Raw genomic sequence first — 20107 nt, 5'->3', positions numbered from 1 at the left:
TCATCTTATCATCATTCCATCATTCCATCATTCCATCATTCCACATTGCAAGAGCGATGAGCTCATTAAGTAACGGGTTTTCCTCATGATAAAATGATCAAACAAGTAGATGAAGAGAGAGAGTATGTATTGTGTGTCCTACACAGTATATGTGTGTGATGGGGACAGCAGTGTTAGGTGTGGAGTCAAGCAATCAGTAGTAACATCAGGGAAGATAGATGGAGGGAAGACGACGAAGAGGACTAGAGAAGAGAGAAGAGAGAAGAGAGAGGAAAGAGAGGGAGGGAGAGAGGGGGGGACAACTGTTCCAGAGTGTCTCTCTCTCTAACTTCCCACTCCCTCCCGCATTCTCAATATTGCCTCGCCCGGAAGGACCGCGGTGGAGCTCCCGGTTGTCTACTTTGGGAATAGTCCCGGCCGAAGCGGGAGTTGCTTCGGGACTCCCTTTCGGATTTTATTTTCCTTGTTTTCTTTTCTCTTTTTTCTTTTCGACTAATTTATTAGTTCCCTTTTGGATTATAACATAATTGTTCGGATTGTTATTTTGTCACCAGTAAATCATCCTTTTCTGCGGTATCTTTGGGAAGAGTTGAGAACCTGAGGCAGCAATCTATCCCTTCCTGGGTTGTGGCAGGCATACGGTACTGGAGAGATGGTTGGGCTCACTATTCTGCACTCAATACAAGTTACTGGCTACAGGCTACCTCTCGCATCTTATCAAGCACTTCTTACGATATGCCATCTACATTTAACGAGTCGAAACACTCTCGCACGATCAAAGAGATGAACAGCAGATGCATCTGCAGGGATCTATTTTCCAATCCCACAATGGTATTCAATGAGACGACCGAAACCTTCTCCGGTTCATCATGCGAAATTCTATATACATACAGGAGAGATTATATTATGACAGACAGTAAAAGTATATCCAAGGGGTGTAGGTAAGGAAGAAAGGAATGGTGGGGACGTATGTAGAATGTTCATGCCCAGTGGTGCTCAAGCGCACCACCACATCATTAAGGCGTTCAAGGTTTGGAAAGCTGCTCTTTCCGGAAGAAGAGGAGGAAGCCAGCACACACCAACAGCTGACAAAACAGGGCCACCCAGAACCACGCATTGGCCACTGCACTTCCTCCAAAGGTAGGGTCCGGCGACACAGGACCGGGCCCGACGTTATTCGGGGCAAACGCTCGCGCACAGATGGTGGCGATGGAACCAAGCACCTGCGAGCAGATCAAGGTGAACAGCATGTGCATGCGGGTCAGGGTCTGCAACAGGATGATACCGAACCCGAGACCCTGGATCGAATCCAACACACCCAGCCAGAGCCACAGACTCCGTGAGGCCAGAGCTCCGCCGAGATAGCCTCCGGAGACCCAGGGAAGGAAGTAGCCAATGCCCGAGACACCCCACCAAATTTGTATGAAGCGAGGCGCCCCGAGTCCGCACGCAAACACGGGCAGGAACCAACTGTGGGATTTGAAATAGCGGCTGACGACGAACAGGAAGCCCGCCCAGACGAACCCGTAGAAGACGATACATAGGATGACGATTTGCCAGGCCTTAGCGTGGTTGGAAGACCAAAGGACTACAGAGTAGAGTTAGCTTGCCAGTTCGACAAGATATGGCGGGAAGAGGGAGACTTACAGCCCCAGTTGCGACCGTAAGGTGCGCTAAGGAAGAAGTTTTGCAAGATGACGGCAACGAAGTTCCAGAGGACGATCTTGCGGCGGAATACGGATTTGTAGAAGGAGGCCACCTTTCCAGGGGTCTGGCGATAGTAGTTGGGAAGTCCGAAGAGCAGTAACAATCCAACAGCCCATAGGAAGATTGCAATCGGGTAACAGATAGCACTAGAGGGGATCATTGTTAGCAAGCCGAATGACTGACTAGATGGCTGATTGATCGATGAATCAGGGACTTGAAGATACTCACGTCATCTTCCAGCTGTTGGCGATATTGTTCGTCGAGGTCAACAAACCCTGGCTGGATGCCTTGGTCAGGGTAGAACCCCAGTACCAGAGTCCGATAATATAAGCCGACTGGATACCCTGGATAAGACAGGCCCGGAATATCCAGGTTTCAACCGGCGCACCACCTTCATCACCAAAGTTCAATGCGAAAAAGATGGAACCGCTAGAGGAGGCAGCGGCGTAGCATCCACTGCCGATGTTCTGGATCCAACCCCGGTTAAATGAATTGGGTTCGAAGTGGGCAGAGCCGATCAGGAGGAAGGCAAGGCCATAGAAAAACCAGGGAGCCGAGAGGCAAACCACCGATTTGAAGTAACGGAACACGAGCCACCAGAGGATTGAGGTGATCAGGTAGGTGGTAGCGATACCATAAAGCTTCTCGGCCGTCTCACCAACCTCACCGGTAAGCAAGGTCACCTGATAAGAGTTTGCTGCAATGATCTGACCCAAGGCAAGGAACAACGAGTAGACTGGCCAGTCTCCGACACGAATCTGCATCCACTTGCGCAGACCCGTCGGAGGCACGTAATCCTTACCCAGGAGGAACTCGTCGTCTTCCGTATCCCGAGACTCTCGATCATCGTCGCCACTCACCCGAGAGCCATTGTCATCGTAGTATGAACCAACGGGGGAGGCACCATGTTTGTCCCGGAAGACGGACGAAGCGGGGGATTTCAGACGACCCAGTCGAGCATCGCGGAACTTGTCGAACCATTCCTTTTCACTCTTAATGAGATATTCTTCAATGCAAAGCTGGGATTCGGAGTTCGAGCCGTTCAAGCCGGTCAGCTTCTTGTCGAATGCCTTGTAGTACTCGCCGGTAGAATCCGTAAAGAAGGGGTCGACCTTCTGCAGCTTAAAGTCCGTCTTGGTGCCAACGACCGAGTCCAGAGATAGAACAGATGCGCTACTGAGTCGGCTACCGGCATCCCCAAGCCTCGGTGGCGGGAGGAGGCTCTGTGTAGGAGTGGGAACGGGTCCAGGGCTGCTAGGAAGCTGTCGCGGATGCAAGGAGTCTTGACTATAACGGCGAATGCCCGGGCTCGTGGGCATACCAACTCCCTGCTGCTGGACCGCCTGCAAGCGACGTCCTTCCTCGACCTGGGCTGGGGTGAGAGTGTACTCGTCGTCCGCGTCCTGCTGATCACCAATATCCTCGTGGTCTTCTTCAACGTCAGTCATGGCCCCGGCGGTGTCTTCGTGTTCGGGGATACTGTCGCGTTGGCGTCCACGACGGCCACGGCGCTCTTGATGACCAGGTCCGGAGCGAACACCAAGTGAGAGCTGCCGTTGCAGGCCGGACCGCGGCTTTTCAGTACCGCTGGGGCTGATATCGCGACTGTAGTTTGTTTTCGGATCTGTGACATATTCACTGAGACGGTTCAGGTTCGAATAGCTGCTGTCCCGAGAATGGGCCATGGGGGTCTGCATTCCCGGGGGCATCAGTGGGCTTGACGGCTGGCTCAAGATGCCACTCGGCGTGGTAGTTCCAGACGGGGTGAAGGGTCGACCATTATGTTTGACCAATTCCTTGTTGTGCACTTGGATGGCGGTGGTTTGCAAGATCTCCAAGTCTTCCACCCACTGGGCCACCGGGAAGCGCTGTTTGGCGGACCGGGCACGCATCATGGCACGAGTTTCCGTTTTCGAACTGAGCGCCGCGTCGATAGCCAGCTTGAATTGAACGAGCAAATGAGAAGTAGAAGTCGATTCCACATTGTACCACCAACCTGGCATCTGACCGAGACCACCAACCCGGGCACCGATACCCAAAGCTCCCTTACGTCCGAACTCGACGGCGACCAGACCAAAGGGCTCGTCACGAGAGGGAATCAGCGCGAATTCAGCACCAGAGAAGATGTAGGGGGGCAATGCCGTGAATTCGGGTCTGGAAAACACTCGTCCGGGGTAGACCTTCATCATATGGTCCAGTTTGAGAGCCGCGAATTTACCGTAGAGATCGATAACCGGTCCAACACAAATGAGCTGAACATTGGGGCGCGCTTCCAGGACAGCAGGCATGACGTCGGCGATCAAATCAACACCCTTCTGCATCGACCAACGACCAACGAAGACAAGCAAATCGGCGTCAGGGTTTTGTTCCAGACCGGCCCACTCTTGAGCTTGACGCTTGAGGTCGCCTCGTCCAGCTTCGTAAGTCGGATCCACGGTCACATTATCACCCATGGCGCTGGCCTGTTCCTTGCTCCATTCACCGACATCGGACGGATCAGGGTTAGGTAGGTTTCCAACCTTTCGGAGACCCCAGAAAATGGGGTAACGCGCGTAGGACCGCTTTCCATACTTCTTGGACACACCGACAGCACCGAAACCCTGTTGGTGAACACGAAGATAGCTAGCACCCGAGTGGAGCAAGTTGAACACCTCGCCGAACTGCACGTAATGCCTCACGGTCTCGATATCCAGGTTGAACACAGAGCAAACTTCCTCCTTTTCTTTCTGCGTCCGCATGGGCCACAGACCTTGGAACTCGGCGTTGTGCAGGGAAAGACAGGCAGGCACTGTATCTGGGAGTAGATACAGAGGAGCCAGGGAACCGTGGTAATCGTTGATATGATAGAGGTCGATCGGGAATCTCTTGCAGGCCTCAGCAATGCACTGATTCCAGGCGGAGTAGTAGATGGCGCTGTTCAGGTCGTCCATGCGGGCGGGGTAAGGCTCTGACTTGGACTGTTGACGGAACACAGGGGCATCCAGCAAAACGTAGGTGATGTTATTCAAGACGTGGTACTGGACCTGGACTTCGTATGAATTGCCAAGAATGGTGACGTGCATGGGCTCTGCGGGTTTATCCACGGGGTAATCAACGCCCCCGACGCAGGGCACCACCCAGATCAAGTCTTGATGACCCAGAGTCTTACCCATGAGTTGCGCCATGACACCAAGGCCACCAATCTTGATCTTGATGGCCCAATCCTCAATGTCGTACTCCATGGTGGCGATCAGAACCATGCGACGCTTGCCGCTAGCAGCACCGCCAATCGCCGTGTCGGTCTGGAGGAACCCGGACTTGTTTGCCAGACGCATAAGAGGGTTTGAGTTTTCCTCATCCATGCCACGATTGCGCTTGAACTTCCGGCGCCAGGCCAATGGGATCATCTGGTGCTTCTCGCTCACACCAACCTGGTTGAATTTGACCTTGTAGAAAGACTTCATGAAAGCCCACACACCGGCTGCGCCCGTGATGACGGGGATGATCCAAAAGAGCACATACATGGCGATCTGGGTATTCTGATGCCCGACAGGGAACAGCTGGAAGCGCATGGTCCCGTCATCAATGAAGATATTCCACGAGATGTAGGGAGAGGGAGGATGTTCAGTGATGTTAATCAGTGTGGCGGATAGCGAAGAGGGCGGCATGCGATCGAGAACGGAATCATTGTCAGCGTCACCTAGGACCCAACTTTGGTCAGGCTCCCCGTCAGGGTTCATGCCCCAGATGTTCAATTGAGCCTGAGCAGGCCATTCCGCGGTGAAATGGTATTTCCAGAGACCGTCTACGCTGTCCTGCCGGACCACGTTGTCCAGACCTGCATCATATCCATACTGGTTGTAAGGACCGTTGAAGAAGACGTGAGGGAAACGGCGTGGGACATTCTCGTCCCAGCCCGCGTCTCCCTCTTGGACGTAGTCGCTGCTGCCGGTCCACCGACTCCAATACTCGACGCGGACATGGTTCCCTTTCCAAGACTGTCTCTTGGTTCCCGACCATTCGAGTTCCTCAATAGTGTCGTTTCCGCCCTTGTAGTCCATCCAGTCGGAGAAAGTGGTCCCCCAATTGGTTGAATAGCGATACTTATCAGCACCAGCGGCGTGGTGCTGGATGAAAAGAGTACCGTTGGATTCCTCATGGAGCAAACTACTCGAATAGTTCGCACTGCTGAAAATCATGGGATTATCGATCTGGCCGATGCGGAAGAGGAAATGGTCGACCGCATTGGTGGTCGCATTCCCACTCTCTGTGCTGACATTGCTGACCGTTAGACGATGAATGCCGTTGTAAACGCCTGTCAGGTTGGCCGCCCACAGCCACACCCCGGGGATCTGGCCGGTCCAGCTGGTGTTAGTGGCGGGAACTGACTTGCAGATGACGCTGTTAGAATCGACGGACGGGACCTTTCCAATTTCGGTCGATGATGAAAGGGTAATTGACTTTGTCACCGAGTCGCAATCCATTTCTTCGGAGAAGTAGATTTCGACCTCCACATCCTCGTCTGCGTTCGGGGCCACGGTCGAGCGGATCGGGACATCGTGTCCCGGAGTGAACTTCGTGATCATCGGTCTGGGTTTAGTAAAGCGGGTTTTAGGCACGTAGGCCCGGAATTCATAGGCGTCCATGGTCATATTAGCCAAGCAGCCACTGTATGCAGTCGAGCCGTTCAATCCCAACTTAGTGGGGGAATCGATCAGCTGGTGCTCGTCATACGGGTGGAACAGGTTTTTGACCCAGGTGCCACTATCAAAGGGGGCAATGAGAGCTGTATCATTATCCGAGCAGTCAAACTTATAATCAATGGTGCGGTTCGTGTTGTGATAAACCAGCCAGACGGGCTGGTTATTTGCATCCGAACCCAAATCCTGCACATCCGCGTTCACATCACGGAGGATGGACCAGAGTCCTGTCTCGGTGGCTGTGCCATTGGAACCGAGATAATACACGTCTTCGGTGTGATTCGAGAGCTTTTGAATAGTATAGCCATCATTGAGAACAGGGAACTGTTCGCGCATCTGATACATGTGCTTAATGATATTGCGCACAGGATGAGACGGATCACGATGATCGTAGGCCACCGTGGGGTCATGGCAGCCCTGGCGGCCAGACTCAATGGGCCAGTTATAGTATTGAGACGATTCCAAGGAGAAACAGCCATGATCCCTCCAAGCGGTGGCAGGAGACATGGCCTGCCGACCGTAGATGTAGTTGGATGCCGTTGCATCCAGAACGTAAAACGCCTGCTCCTCGCCCCAGAGAAGGAGCGGGATTCCGGGGAGCAGAAGAGTCGTGATGTACAATCCAAGTAACTGGCGCTCCACGCCCTTTTCCACAGTGGGCCAACGGAACACATCCTGGTTGGTAGCCCCGTACATGTGGCGGGGGTCGAACTTGCCGGTATTCGCATTGACCAGATCATTCGACTGCAGCATGATATTCCAGGCATCCACCCAGTCGACCGGCACATCGTAACCGGCAGCCAGATTACCATCCATGCCCAGGAAGCGGGTCAGCGCTCGGTAAATGGAGTAATGGAAGGCTGCGCCATCAATCGCCTCATGTCCTACTTCACGCAGGAAATACTGGGCGTCAGAAGTGTTGGTCAGCTTCATGGCTGCCTCCGCCGAGTCAGGAAACTGGTTTGGCTGTCTACCTCGGCCCAGGTAGATAGAACCGAAGGTATTACCACCCGTGATTTCGCCCGCAATGAAGAAGTTTTCCTTTCCTACGGCGCGGGCGCACTCGCGGTACGCATTGGACATATCTCCGAGAGCGTCAACGGTTGCCTGGGTCGCCTTGTCGTACCGGAAACCGTCAATATCGAGGGATTGGATAATAATGCAGGAGTGGCGGATCAAACGCTCGCGCACCGAGGGAACCCATTCACGGAGTCGATCCTGAACGGAGGCGAATTTGGCCAGCTGACGTTGCCAATCGGGGAAGACACCAAAGGCCTCAATATCACCATACTGGTCGAAGTCGCTATTGTAACATCCGACCAGTTCCTCGGTGACTGAAGCTTGAACAGGGTAGCCATCCTCGAACCAGAAGCGGGGGTAATCGCATGTTTCGTTATAGTCATTGCCAATGTCGAAGTCCACGTAGTGGCGGTCAGTCTTCCACACCGTCTGGTGTTCCTTCACAGAGAAGGGGGTAGTGGTGTTCAGATAGCCATCAAATCCGATCAAATCGCCCATCCTAAACATTGAAGGTGAGTAACTTTTTGGGTGTGGAAGAGAATAAGGCAGCGGTTAACTTACGTTGCGATGGTGTTGTCGAAGATGACATACATCCCCCGCTTATGAATTTCCGTGATGGCGTTGCGCCACGTCTGCAGGTTACCATAGTGTTGATCGAGCAAAGTCGTATCCAGAGCCGAATATCCGTCAGATCCCCAGGGCTGGTTCATCAGGATTGTTCCGGCGAGATAGAGGCCCTAAACGAATGTTAGTAATTATTTGCAGCATCGCGCAAGCCACGGAGACCGACCTTGATTCCCATGCCCTGCAAGTAATCCAAGGTGTCCAGCAGGCCGGCAACATCACCACCATGGCGCATCTGATTCGAGCGGAGGTCGTGCTCGAACAGGGTGCCATTGATGTTGTCGTTTGTGGGGTCACCGTTGACGAAGCGGTCTAGGAAGAGGGTATAGACAGGGAAGCGCCAATTGTCCGGGGAGGGGAAGTAGTCCCCGGTGTGATTGGGCCATGTTCCCCAATAGTCCGCCGGATTAGTGGCGGACTGGTTCTGATTGAAGTTGTAGTCGACGAGGGACTCGTCGTAGGGCCAGGCCGTTGCTGTTGTTGCGAAACAGGCGAGCAGCGTGCCGGAGATAGCCCACTTCATGCTGGGTGGGAAGGTCGAGTCGACCCGGGATGACCACCGGTCAACAAACCAGGAACAAGACGTAGGGCCAGGTCAATGCGAAATTGTTGAGTTGGCCAAAAGCTGGGGAGAAAGAATGGGTTCTGCCTCGTCACCACGGTTGACCGCGATCTCTTCTCGCTGGGTTAGGCAGGTCACTCAATGATAGTCGGTTGGGTGGATGATGAATGCGACTGATAACGAGCGATAGATAGGGTGCAGATAACGAGAGAAACACAGCACGCTTCGTTAACGAGTGAAATCTATGGGGAATCACAATGCAACAACAATCAAAACAAGAAACGATGCATGAGATCAGAGATAAGATGGATCCAGCGAGAGAGGGGAGAAGAGGAAGTGGAAGAGAGAAGGAGAAAGAGAAAAGATGATACGAGGAATAGGAGGAAGGAGAAAGTGACAGAGGGGAAGGATGATGGGGACAAAGGCGAGAAAGCCAAATGGAGAAAAAAGCTAATCAGTCCAACTAATAGTGAGATACTGAGCTACTAGCAGCGATGCTGAGGCTCAGCAATGAGAGGCTGGGTCGGGGGCACACATCGATATCCGCGATAGTGGATCGAGGGGAAGGGACTAAGGGACGATGAAATGAAAAATAGAAAAAAGAAGCAGACGAGACGTCTCGTCTTGTCTCGTCTTGTCTCGTCGATGTGTATTTTGCTAATAATAACCCCAAGCTGACTGGAGGACCACTCTGAATGGCTCCCCGGTGCCAGCTCACTCGTATAGGGACTGGTTCCCCGGGGGTAAGTTATCGAATCCACGCCGGAGGGACTTCTAGCCTTGTCCAGAGCCAGAGGGAGGGGCGACTTGCCTTTGGCTATGACGGAATACTTTTTGCCTGCTGAGAGTGGACTAGACCGCGGCAGTGCGGTGCAAAGACCAAAAGAGGGAATTTAAAAAAAAAAAAATAAGTATTGAAAAACTGGAAATTTAGAAGGGTTTAGAAAAAAACAAAAAAAATGAATAAAAATGAATAACGGAAGCGGACCATTGGGTGGTCCGACAGCCATCCCATTGAAAAAAACATGAGCCACTCTCGTATATAGTAGTAGTAAGTAGGCTATTCGGAGCCGTTAGATACTTAGCAGGTTTCCTCTCGGACCGATAGGCATTTCACGGTGGAACTCAAGGGGCAGTTGGAACTGGATCCTCACTGAATGTCTTGAAAGAAGGGTTCTTCCGCCCACTTGATACCGCCAGGCCCTCACCAATCCCCTTTGAGATCTAGTCTCGACCCTCCCTTTAGTCCCCCGAAAACTGGACCCTCCCTGGTCTCTCCGGAGACTTTCTTATTGTCCCATCGCCCATATCCGTACTATGGAAAACAGGCGAAGACCCCTTCTTCTGTTACTGCTGCTGCTGCTGCTTCTGACGGTAATTTCTACTAGGCCAAGGGTGCCAGGTCGTATTCACGCCCAAGCCAAACGATACCTGAAGAGGCAGCAATACGGTGGCGTGCAACCAATCTCGGTAACGATAAAACTCTATTGGCCCTCTTCTAAGACACTCTACACAATAGTGCAGGTGATGTCTTACTGTCATCAAGCAGCTCGTTTTTTGTCTCGATTTCTTTGGGAGGAAATTTGGGTCTGATAAGGGCGGACCCTCCCGATTGGTGGTGGAGGGACTGGAATTCGGCTAGTAGTCTATTAGTGGTAGTATACTGGAGAGAAATGATGGTGCTGATACCGTAAGAGTGGTGGTAGTTGGTAGTCATTTCTCGTATAATTTAGTTTTCTGGTGTAGAGGGTCAGACCTATAGCGTTATCTCCTGCCCTTTACTCGCAGAAGGGGGAGGTGAGCCATCCCATGCATGCAGCGGGCTTGGTGGTGTGTTTGTTCCTGAATATGGTGTGTGTGTATTTTTGGGGGCAACAGTATTCCCAATCAGCTTCAGTCCGCCAACTTCCGTGGCGTTGACTTCGGGCCTCCAACTGCAAAATGGTCAGAGAAAGAAAAGAAAAATGACCAAAAATACCGACGAGCCAGTCATAGCCCGGAGATGATTCCGTGGTTGATCCCGAAGCGATCCTGACCGGTTGAAACTTTCCAGAAAGCTGTCACCGACCGAGAGCGGGCCCCTGCACTCTTTGCCTGCTATTTTGGCCCTTCTGCCCAGTTCGACTGCCAAGCCCCTGTGTCACTATTTTTTTTTTTTTTTTTTCCGGCTCCCTCGCAGCGGAGAAGAGAAAAGCACAAAAATAACAGGAAATAAGTGATGGAAATTTTGACGCAGGCTGTGCCACTTATTTTCTTTTCTTTCCAACGGGCCTGAGGAATGATAAGCATGTCATCCATAAACAACGCTCGCCCCTGCAGAAGCATACTACGAAGTACTTTCCACTCCATTGAGACCACACAGACCCTTAAGGTACACAAGTCAGTAAGATGCGAGAGAGTCTTGTTGGAGCCACGGAGGCCATCCTGGCCAGGCGGAAGTGGGTCTCCGGCGAAGGATTTACGGGATCGCAGATTCAAATCTGGATGGTCTTTGGTCGAGTTCCCGTGAGGCTGGCAGCCACCTTGGGTTTTTGGAGAGAGGGTCTACTAGACTAGTTTGGACCCTTGGCATCCCGGTGTGCTATCTTTTCACAATTCACACAGCACAGAACCGAGATAGATAGACGGGACTAGTCTTCTTTGAGTCTCGCGGAGGACTAACGAAGTACCTAAGTGGTGACTACTACTGATTTCTGCTAAAGGTCTGATCGGATACACCAGACTACGAGAAATCGGGCCATGCATGTCTTACTTGGTTTTATTCCCATCCCTCGCGGGCCAATGGTCTCCTGCAAATTGATTATCAGCCAGGGCAGAGATCACCCAAGAGCGAACAAGAAAATTTCCGAGCAACACCACCGTTTCCAATAATAAGATTTATTCCTGTTTATTTCTTGCTCCCTGCCCCCCACTTAGCGGTAAGGTACTGTCAGTATTATGAAACTTGCAGCGTTCTGATGGTAATTTGAAATCCAGGCTGCTGATTCGGGCAACGCCGCTTTTCCCAATCCTGCCAGCCAAGCCCGCCGCCAAGACCCTGGCGGTTGGACCTTGGCTCGCCTGGAAAAAGGAATAATGAGAAGATAAATCAAATTTGCTCTCGGACAGGCTGTTCCTCTTATCGGGCTGCTCTGTGTGCCTGAACCTTGCATTAGATATGAAGTCTATGAAGTCAGTCAACTTATGCAGACGAGGAAAATATCTCAATCACTTATCTCCTGCCAAGCATCTGGGGTCACCCGTCAAGGAACATGGCGAGAAGAATGAGCCAAGCTTTGCCCTCGTTCTCATTTCCCCTTTGTCCACCACGCGATCTCCGTCCAAAAATTTTGGGGTTTGGAGCAGCTGCGTGCTTTCTCGGACCAGTATATCCGCTGTTGTCTGACTGTCTCACATATTCTCGAGTGCTCACAATGTTCCCCTGATGAACTAATTATACTAGTTGGCTAGTCTTCACTTGGTCAGGGTTCAGCGGTGGAGTCCCTGGCCATCTTCATTGGATCACCAAATAGCCTAAAACGGTGTCTTTCCGGAGATTCCAAGTAGGGCAGACACCAGAATGGTTCTACTCAACTACTAGTCAAGAACATGTCTCACTGGCCCCCTCTTCTTCCCCATTTCGACCCATCGGAATGGCCGGTTCGCTCATCTGCCGCTCTTTGTGCCTGGCAGAAGCATTAGCCCCAGCTCGTGGCGGCGTGACAGGCTTGGTCTTGGAGAATTCAGAAGCCATTCCTTCGCCGGAAAACTCGTGCCACCGTTGACGCCAGTGGTGACATCTGCAGGGGGGTTGAGGAGAAATGCCCCCTCTTGAAGCCAATGGGAAGGACAAGCTAGCAAACCAGGAAGTGGTATTCTCTAGTCAATAATCTGGGGGAGCTGCAAGAGGGAACCTCGGTGCCACCACCGGCAGGGATCAATGGTTCCTGGTCCTGCGCCGGGAGTCGCCCTGGGGTTCCGGGAAAATCTTAAAGATCAGGGTTCGAGGGATCAGGGCGACGCCTCTGATGCCTTTCACACATGGCTGAAGATGAGGATGGTGGTGGTGATCATGATAAGGAGGATAATGGATCAATCAATCTATACCTTTTTCTCCGATTGGCAATTTCCCCCCGCCACCTTGAGTTATATGATACTAACCCAGATGCACTGCACTGCACACTCATTGGTCCCCTCTCGAATTGAACTAAAAAGCAGGCTAGTTTACCTGTTTATCATCCCATCCAGGGGATCCGGCCTGAATGCAGTTAGTGAGGTCCCCTTGCTGCTCGCTCCACCGGCATTTCGCACCTGCACCTGATGTTCAGTCAAGCTCTTCCCCAGCATTCCACTTCTTCTCGCTTCCCCTCTTCTCTCTCCTCCTCCTCCTCCTCCTCCTCCTCTCCTCTCCTCTCCTTTCCTTTCCTTTCCCTTCCTTCCTCCTCGCTCATTCTTTCGCTCTCGTCACATCAACCAATGCATCCATTACTGAAGTGACCCCCCTCTTCCTGGGCTTTTCCCTTGCCATTCATTCTTCCTTTGGATCTGACCATCGCCATTCTTTCTCTACATTTGGGTCCCACTTCTTTTGTCACTCTTTCATTTCCTGCCGAGCCCGTATCCTTCCTTTTAGCGTAAACGGCTATCTCCCAGCATACCACATTCGTCTTATCGTGTCTCTAATTCGGCCCCGCAGTTGCTCGGCAGGTACATGTGAGCATCTGTATCATTGATATAAATTACATTTTTCCAGTGACTGTAGCCATGGTCTCAATGTCAGCCCTGCGACACGGGCTTGGGGTCCTCTATCTTGCTGGCTGGCTGGGGTCGTCGCTGGCCGCCACCACTGAGCAATGGAAGTCTCGGTCAATCTATCAGACCATGACGGATCGCTTCGCGCGCACGGATGGCTCAACCACCTCCCCCTGCAACACCACAGAGGGTCTGTACTGTGGTGGCACCTGGCGTGGCATGATCAACCACCTCGATTACATCCAGGGAATGGGCTTTGATGCCGTCATGATCTCCCCTATCATCGAAAACGTCGAAGGTCGCGTGGAGTATGGAGAAGCCTATCACGGCTATTGGCCCTTGGATCTATACTCCCTCAACTCACATTTTGGCACGCACCAGGATCTGCTCGATCTGAGTGACGCCCTGCATGCTCGCGACATGTATCTGATGATGGACACAGTCATCAACAACATGGCTTACATCACCAATGGCTCCGACCCCGCTACCCACATCGACTATTCAACCCTCACCCCCTTCAACAGCTCGTCTTACTATCATCCGTACTGTAAGATCACCGACTGGAATAACTTCACCAATGCCCAGCTGTGCCAGACCGGTGATAATATTGTGGCCCTGCCCGATCTGTACACCGAGCATGCCGAGGTTCAAGAAACGCTAAGCAACTGGGCAAAGGATGTCATATCCACCTATTCCATTGACGGTCTCCGCATCGATGCAGCAAAGCATGTGAACCCAGGCTTTCTGAAGAATTTCGGCGATGCTGTGAATATCTTCATGACCGGTGAAGTGCTGCAGCAAGAGGTCAGCACAATCTGCGATTACCAGAACAATTACATCGGCAGTCTCCCGAATTATCCCGTCTACTACGCCATGTTGAAGGCCTTCACCCTGGGCAACACCAGCGCCCTGGCCACTCAAGTCCAGGAGATGAAGAATTCCTGCCATGATGTGACCGCCCTATCCTCGTTCTCCGAAAACCACGATGTCGCACGATTTGCCAGCATGAACCCGGACATGGCTGTATGAACCCTTGAACCCTCTAACGCATTCGCTAGCTAACATTCTGTCCCATTAGCTCGCGAAGAATATCCTTACATTCACTCTTCTCGCCGATGGTGTGCCCATGATTTATCAGGGTCAGGAGCAGCATTTGGATGGCCCCGGCAGTCCCAAGAACCGAGAAGCGATTTGGCTCACTGAGTACAACACCGACGCCGAGCTCTACAAATTGATCGGCAAGTTGAACGCCATCCGGAAGCACGCCTACCGACTCGACAATCACTATCCGGATGTTCAGACGTACCCCGTCTTCGAGGGTGGCAGTGAACTGGGATTCCGCAAGGGAGTCGAAGGCCGGCAAGTGGTCATGCTTCTATCCACGCAGGGCACCAACAGCAGCGCTTACAACCTCTCGATGCCGGTGAGTTTCACGGGCGGCACGGTCGTGACGGAGATTCTGAACTGCATCAACTACACGGTCAATGCCCAGAGTGAACTCGTGGTTCCAATGGATAAAGGAGAGCCACGCGTGTTCTTCCCGGCGGATCTGATGCCCGGCAGTGGACTGTGCGGACTTCCTGTCGCGAATGTCACCTATGCTGCCTTGAAGACGCAGGGTGCAGCGGCAGCAGAGGCTGCTTTGTCGCTGGGCATAAAAACCGATGCAGCTTCCAATGCTTTGCTTTCTCTGGTGCTGTCTGTGGTGGCGGGTCTGCTTGTGGGGATCTGGTAATAAGCTGATAGCTACAGATGGGATGAGACATATTATCTGTTTCAGTGTTCTTTGTATGTATTTGCAGTAACGATACCCTTACCTAGTATTTTGTATATAATCACTTCACAATATTCACTACCACCTGCATATACTCGCGGTAACCGCGTCTCGCTTTTTCCACACTAGTTACTAGTCATCCAGCACTAAGCAATAAATAGAATCGAGACAACTAGAAATCCAGTACAATATATATAGATCACCTACATACCAAATTCCAGACGATGACCAAAACGGGTACCTGCATCCAACAGCTGTTGACGATCACCGTGGCTGGCTGATCCTCTCCCAAAACTAATCTGGAGGCAAATCCGTTCGGCCTCGGTAGGGTTCCGAACAAAACCGCCCGAGCTAAAAATACTCAGTCATCAGCGTAAAAAAAAAGGCCCACTTCAGGACCCATAGAAAATTGAACTGAAGTCATGCACAACGTATTATTAACTGACTGGCTAGCTAAGCTAGCTATTCTAAACATTCTTTGTGAGCTCCGCTCCGTCGCTGCAATCTACTCTTCACCTACCATCCACCATCCATCCAAGCTACATGGACACAGACACAGTAAACTAGCTAATTCCTCTTCCTCGCCGCAGTAGAAAAAAACTCCTCACCACCTCCACAAACCCACAAGATACCCCAGGAACAAGAACAAGAACCCAAACAAAATGTTCAGCTTCCTCCCATGCTTCAAAACCCGGCGACAACGCACCAAATCCCAAACTCAATCCCAAAAGCAAATAGAGGGTTAGCAACCACCCAATCACCCCCAAATACCCAGAAATCAACCCCATAGTAATAACATATCAATAGAAAAAGCCAACGCCATAGAATCCCTTCCGTCATGGCACTCCCCTACGGAAAACACGCTTCTCTTTCAAGCCTTCGAATGGCACGTCCCTACCACCCCCAACACCCCAGATAAGCGCAGTCACTGGCGCCGCCTCCAGCATGCCCTGCCCGCTATCCATTCCCTCGGCGTAACCAGCATCTGGATCCCGCCGGGATGCAAGGGCATGGACGCCAACGGCAATGGGTATGATATCTACGATTTATATGATCTGGGAGAATTTGATCAGAAGGGAGCGGTGGGGACGAAATGGGGTACGCGCGCGGAATTAGAGGATTTGGTAAGGGTGGCGAGTGCCCTGGGCGTAGGGATATTATGGGATGCGGTGTTAAATCATAAGGCTGGGGCGGATAGCGTGGAGAGGTTCGAGGGTGTGAGGGTTGGTGATGATCGTATTTCTCCCCATTTCTATCTATCGTGCGTGAGTATCATGATTACTGACATGTATCCTCAGGACGAGATATCGAAGATGGTGATCCCCAGGAAATTGCAGGCTGGACATCCTTCACCTTCCCCGGCCGGGGCACTACCTACAGCCCGCTGCAATACCACTGGCACCACTTCTCTGGAGTAGACTGGGACGACGCCCACCAACGCAAAGCAATTTACAAGATCCTGGACCCTTCCCGGCCGGACAAGAACTGGGCTCAGGATGTCGGCACAGATGAGAACGGCAACTACGATTACCTCATGTTCGCGGATCTGGATTACTCGCACCCGGAGGTTCGGGAGGATGTGCTGCGCTGGGCGAAATGGATTATGTCTGTGCTGCCGCTGAGTGGGATGCGGCTAGATGCGGCGAAGCATTTTTCGACGGCATTTCAGAGGGAGTTTATTGATTGTGTGAGAAGTCAGGCGGGGGATAGGAAGATGTTCATCATTGGGGAGTATTGGAGTGGGGAGTTGAGGGCGCTGCTGAGGTATCTGGAGGAGATGGAGTATCGGGTTGCGGTGGTGGATGTGCCGCTGGTGGAGAGATTCTCAGGACTGTCGAGGACCAGGAGGGCGGATTTGAGAGGCATGCTGAAGGGGACGTTGGTGGAGGCTAGGCCGGGGAATGCGTTGGTGAGTTGATCATTTGTCTTGATTGGTGGACTTGGAAAGACTAATGAGGCGTCTTGTGTAGACGTTTGTTACGAACCATGATACGGTGAGTACATCTTTTTCTGTGGAGTGACGATGGTACATGGATAAGTGCTGAACTGATGTGACAACTTAGCAACCGGGGCAAATGCTCGAGGTGAGTACATGCATTTTAATAAGTGTCTGATGACTAGTAACGAGCTAACATCTATCAGAACATAGTCGAACCCTCCTTCAAACCCCTCGCCTACGCCCTAATCCTCCTCCGCCAAGGAGGCCACCCATGTGTCTTCTACGGCGACCTCTACGGCAGCTGCGACGGTGGCCAGTCTCCAGTCCCGGCCTGCGAAGGCCAACTCCCGATTCTCATGCGTGCGCGCAAATGGTATGCTTACGGCGAACAGCAAGACTACTTTGACCAGCCCAACTGCATTGGTAAGTCCGTCCCTTCCTCTCTGCGATGCAGTTTCTAATAAATGAAAGGTTTCATCCGCTACGGCAACGCCGCTCACCCCTCCGGGCTGGCCTGCGTCATGAGCAATGGCGGACCAGCGATGAAGCGCATGTACGTGGGTCGGAAACACGCCGGCGAGAAGTGGACGGATCTGCTGCAACGAGACGATGATCACCCGTCTGTCACGGTAATTGATGAGATGGGGTACGGGGAGTTTCTGGTCCAGGGGATGAGGGTGGGTGTTTGGGTGGATAGTGCGGCGGATGGCCGAGGGTGTATGAAGGAGCCTTTGTAAGTCTCTACTTTTACTCTTGCTGGATTCGGGTTGGACGTTTGAAACTGACACAGGGGATATTGGAATAGTGACGTCGATATCTATGGTAGTCAAGCATGCTAGCTGACTTAGGATGGACCACTATTGAGATGAAGATGGTCCTAGTCTCCATGTGCTCTAAGACATGATGTATATTACGTATTACTCTCAGGATGTAACTATTTATTAGACTAGTTTTACTATAGTAAGACAGCGTGACAAGATTATCAGACGGCACTAGAATAATATAGTATCCACACAAACTAGTTTAAACAACTTCATCTATTCTAATACCTCCAAGACACACACAGAAAAACACACAAAAATAACCCAAGACATAAGACACAATCTCACCCAAAAATAATCCATCCATCCAAGCGATGTTAAAAAACAACTAAGAAGAAAAGGGTTCTGAACTGGTCCCCGTCCGTGGCACCGACCCTCAAAGGTCTTTACCCAATGCAGTAACCCATTCGGTGCTGCCCGACAAACAGTAACAATACCGTGACGAGCATCCGAAACTTCCTACCTGTATTTTTCAATTCCAGCAACTTCTACTAAGGTTTCTGGTAGTTTTTTGCCATGGCCCTACAGGGTCTGGGTTGTGTCTGTCTGTCGGGTTCATTCCCGAAAGGGTCCATCCAGGGCCAAGGGATCCATGGATCGTCAACATCTAGGTGCACATTGTAAGTAATTGGGTTCTCTCTCGGACATGGTCTTTATTGGGATTCTTATCTACCTTGCCTATTCTTCGGTAGGAGTTGCCGGGCCATGGATGTTCTTTTATTCTCTCAATCTTTCTCTCGCTGCCTAACGTGTACCGCACATGATTCGACCGGTCGCATGGAACGGAACGAACAATCCACGGATTTTAGTCCATTCCATCCAGCTTAAAGCCTACTTTACTACTTTATAGAAAGAATGCCGAACCACGGATACCATATACAAGGACCTTCTTCGGTGATAAAATTAAGTCATGTAATGGATATATGCTATAGAACCATTAAGTAATAACTAGCTTGGCTAGAAAATATGTATCTATACAAGCAATAAGATAGACGAGAAGAGAAACTCCGTCAATCATTCACATCCTCACCCCCACCTCACCCCACCGCACTACATCTCAGCCATCCACAAATAGAAAGCTTTGGGGATGGTTTATTTACAACTGCATAGCCACAACACCCAACACCAAGCCCGCAGCAACAGACATCGGTGCAGTAAGAGCCATACCGGCGCCGGTGGAGGCGGGGGCAGTCGTCTCGGTACCGCTGGCAGAGGCAGTAGAAGTACCCGAGGCAGAGGCAGAACGAGTGGAGGATGCTGTAGTCGACAGAGTGTTAGCGCCCGAGGTAGTAGTGGTTAGTTTGCTGGTGCTGCTGCTGGAGGTGGAGCTTGTGCTGGTGCTTGCAGTGGTGATGGAGCTGGATCCAGTAGAGGATGAGGAAGAGGTGGAGGAGGTATCAGTACCAGTAGAAGTGCCAGTAGAGGAAGAGGAAGAAGAAGAAGAGGCGGAGGTAGTCATGGAGGCGCTGGCGGTGGTGGTGGAGCTGGAACCACCCTCGACGGTGAACTGCTCGGATTGCGCGAGGATACCGCTATTCGTGGAGGAGGTGGAGACGAGATTGATTTGGTAGCCGGAGCTGTTTTCGTTGTTAGTATGGTGGTGATGATGGTGGATGAAATGTAGAGAAGTGGAGGAACATACCCATCGGTGACGCCGGACAGGCCAGACACAGTGTAGGATCCCTTGGAGGTTTCGACATCAGAGGCGACCTTCTTGTCTACAGTGGGGTAGACGGCGTTGTTGACCAGGTAGAGGTCGAAGGTGGTGGGGTCAGTCCTGTGCATGGTGGTTAATATGTGGTGTTCCTTAGGGCTGATAAGGGAAAGAGGGGACGGGACATACGAGACGGAATCCCAGGTCACGGTGAAGGAGCTGGAGACATCGATATCTTCGCCCTTCTTGGGGGAGGTGACCTCAAGGGCTAGTGAGAAGTTAGATGACTGTATCGGAGAATTGACTGGGAAGATAAGAGTGTAGACTAACCGCCGACGAAGGCAGCCAGAGGCAGAAGAGACACGGCGTAAGAGAGACGCATGGTTGCAGAGGTGAATTAATTAAAGAAGGGGAAAGGGTATCAATTGGAAAATTAATGATAGAAGAATGATAGAAGAGTGATGGAAGAAATCAAGACAGACAGAAAAATGTCGGAGGAGACCCTGGTTAAATAGAAGTGTTAATGGGTATCCAGTTTGCCATCGTGTCTCACAAATACTGCTAGTTAGTTTATGGCCGAGATGACCGAATCTTCA

The 20107-nt window shown here is 51.6% G+C and overlaps 4 protein-coding genes across 4 annotated transcripts; 2 read left to right on the top strand and 2 right to left on the bottom strand.

Annotated features, from left to right (window-relative positions):
- Positions 1–1025: 1025 nt before the first annotated feature.
- On the bottom strand, positions 1026–8553 carry ags1 (alpha-1,3-glucan synthase Ags1; the record flags this gene model as incomplete). Its single annotated transcript, XM_025535289.1, has 5 exons — positions 1026–1588; positions 1648–1853; positions 1936–7905; positions 7968–8143; positions 8197–8553. The coding sequence occupies 5 exons, from the start codon at positions 8551–8553 to the stop codon at positions 1026–1028; spliced, it is 7272 nt and encodes a 2423-aa protein (XP_025389036.1).
- Positions 8554–12930: 4377 nt separating this feature from the next.
- Positions 12931–15196, top strand: BO83DRAFT_377958 (alpha-amylase). The gene is made up of 2 exons (XM_025531130.1): positions 12931–14346; positions 14402–15196. The coding sequence occupies exons 1-2, from the start codon at positions 13345–13347 to the stop codon at positions 15056–15058; spliced, it is 1659 nt and encodes a 552-aa protein (XP_025389035.1). The 5' UTR covers positions 12931–13344; the 3' UTR covers positions 15059–15196.
- A 388-nt stretch (positions 15197–15584) lies between these two features.
- BO83DRAFT_359682 (alpha-amylase) lies at positions 15585–17875 on the top strand (the record flags this gene model as incomplete). Its single annotated transcript, XM_025529367.1, has 8 exons — positions 15585–15838; positions 15905–16333; positions 16396–17006; positions 17068–17091; positions 17161–17181; positions 17240–17459; positions 17508–17769; positions 17827–17875. The coding sequence occupies exons 1-8, from the start codon at positions 15760–15762 to the stop codon at positions 17873–17875; spliced, it is 1695 nt and encodes a 564-aa protein (XP_025389034.1). The 5' UTR covers positions 15585–15759.
- Positions 17876–18987: 1112 nt separating this feature from the next.
- BO83DRAFT_416758 (GPI anchored serine-threonine rich family protein) lies at positions 18988–19954 on the bottom strand (the record flags this gene model as incomplete). Its single annotated transcript, XM_025534718.1, has 5 exons — positions 19842–19954; positions 19701–19779; positions 19500–19634; positions 19262–19434; positions 18988–19114 (listed from the first exon to the last, which is right to left on the bottom strand). Coding segments are annotated over exons 1-5 (564 nt in total), but the record flags the coding sequence as incomplete, so codon positions are not given.
- Positions 19955–20107: the final 153 nt, after the last annotated feature.

This window comes from Aspergillus eucalypticola (assembly GCF_003184535.1).
Source record: "Aspergillus eucalypticola CBS 122712 chromosome Unknown BO83scaffold_10, whole genome shotgun sequence".
Lineage (NCBI taxonomy): Eukaryota > Fungi > Ascomycota > Eurotiomycetes > Eurotiales > Aspergillaceae > Aspergillus > Aspergillus eucalypticola.
The sequence above is the reverse complement of the archived record's forward strand: the minus strand, read 5'-3'. Positions and strand labels throughout refer to the sequence as shown.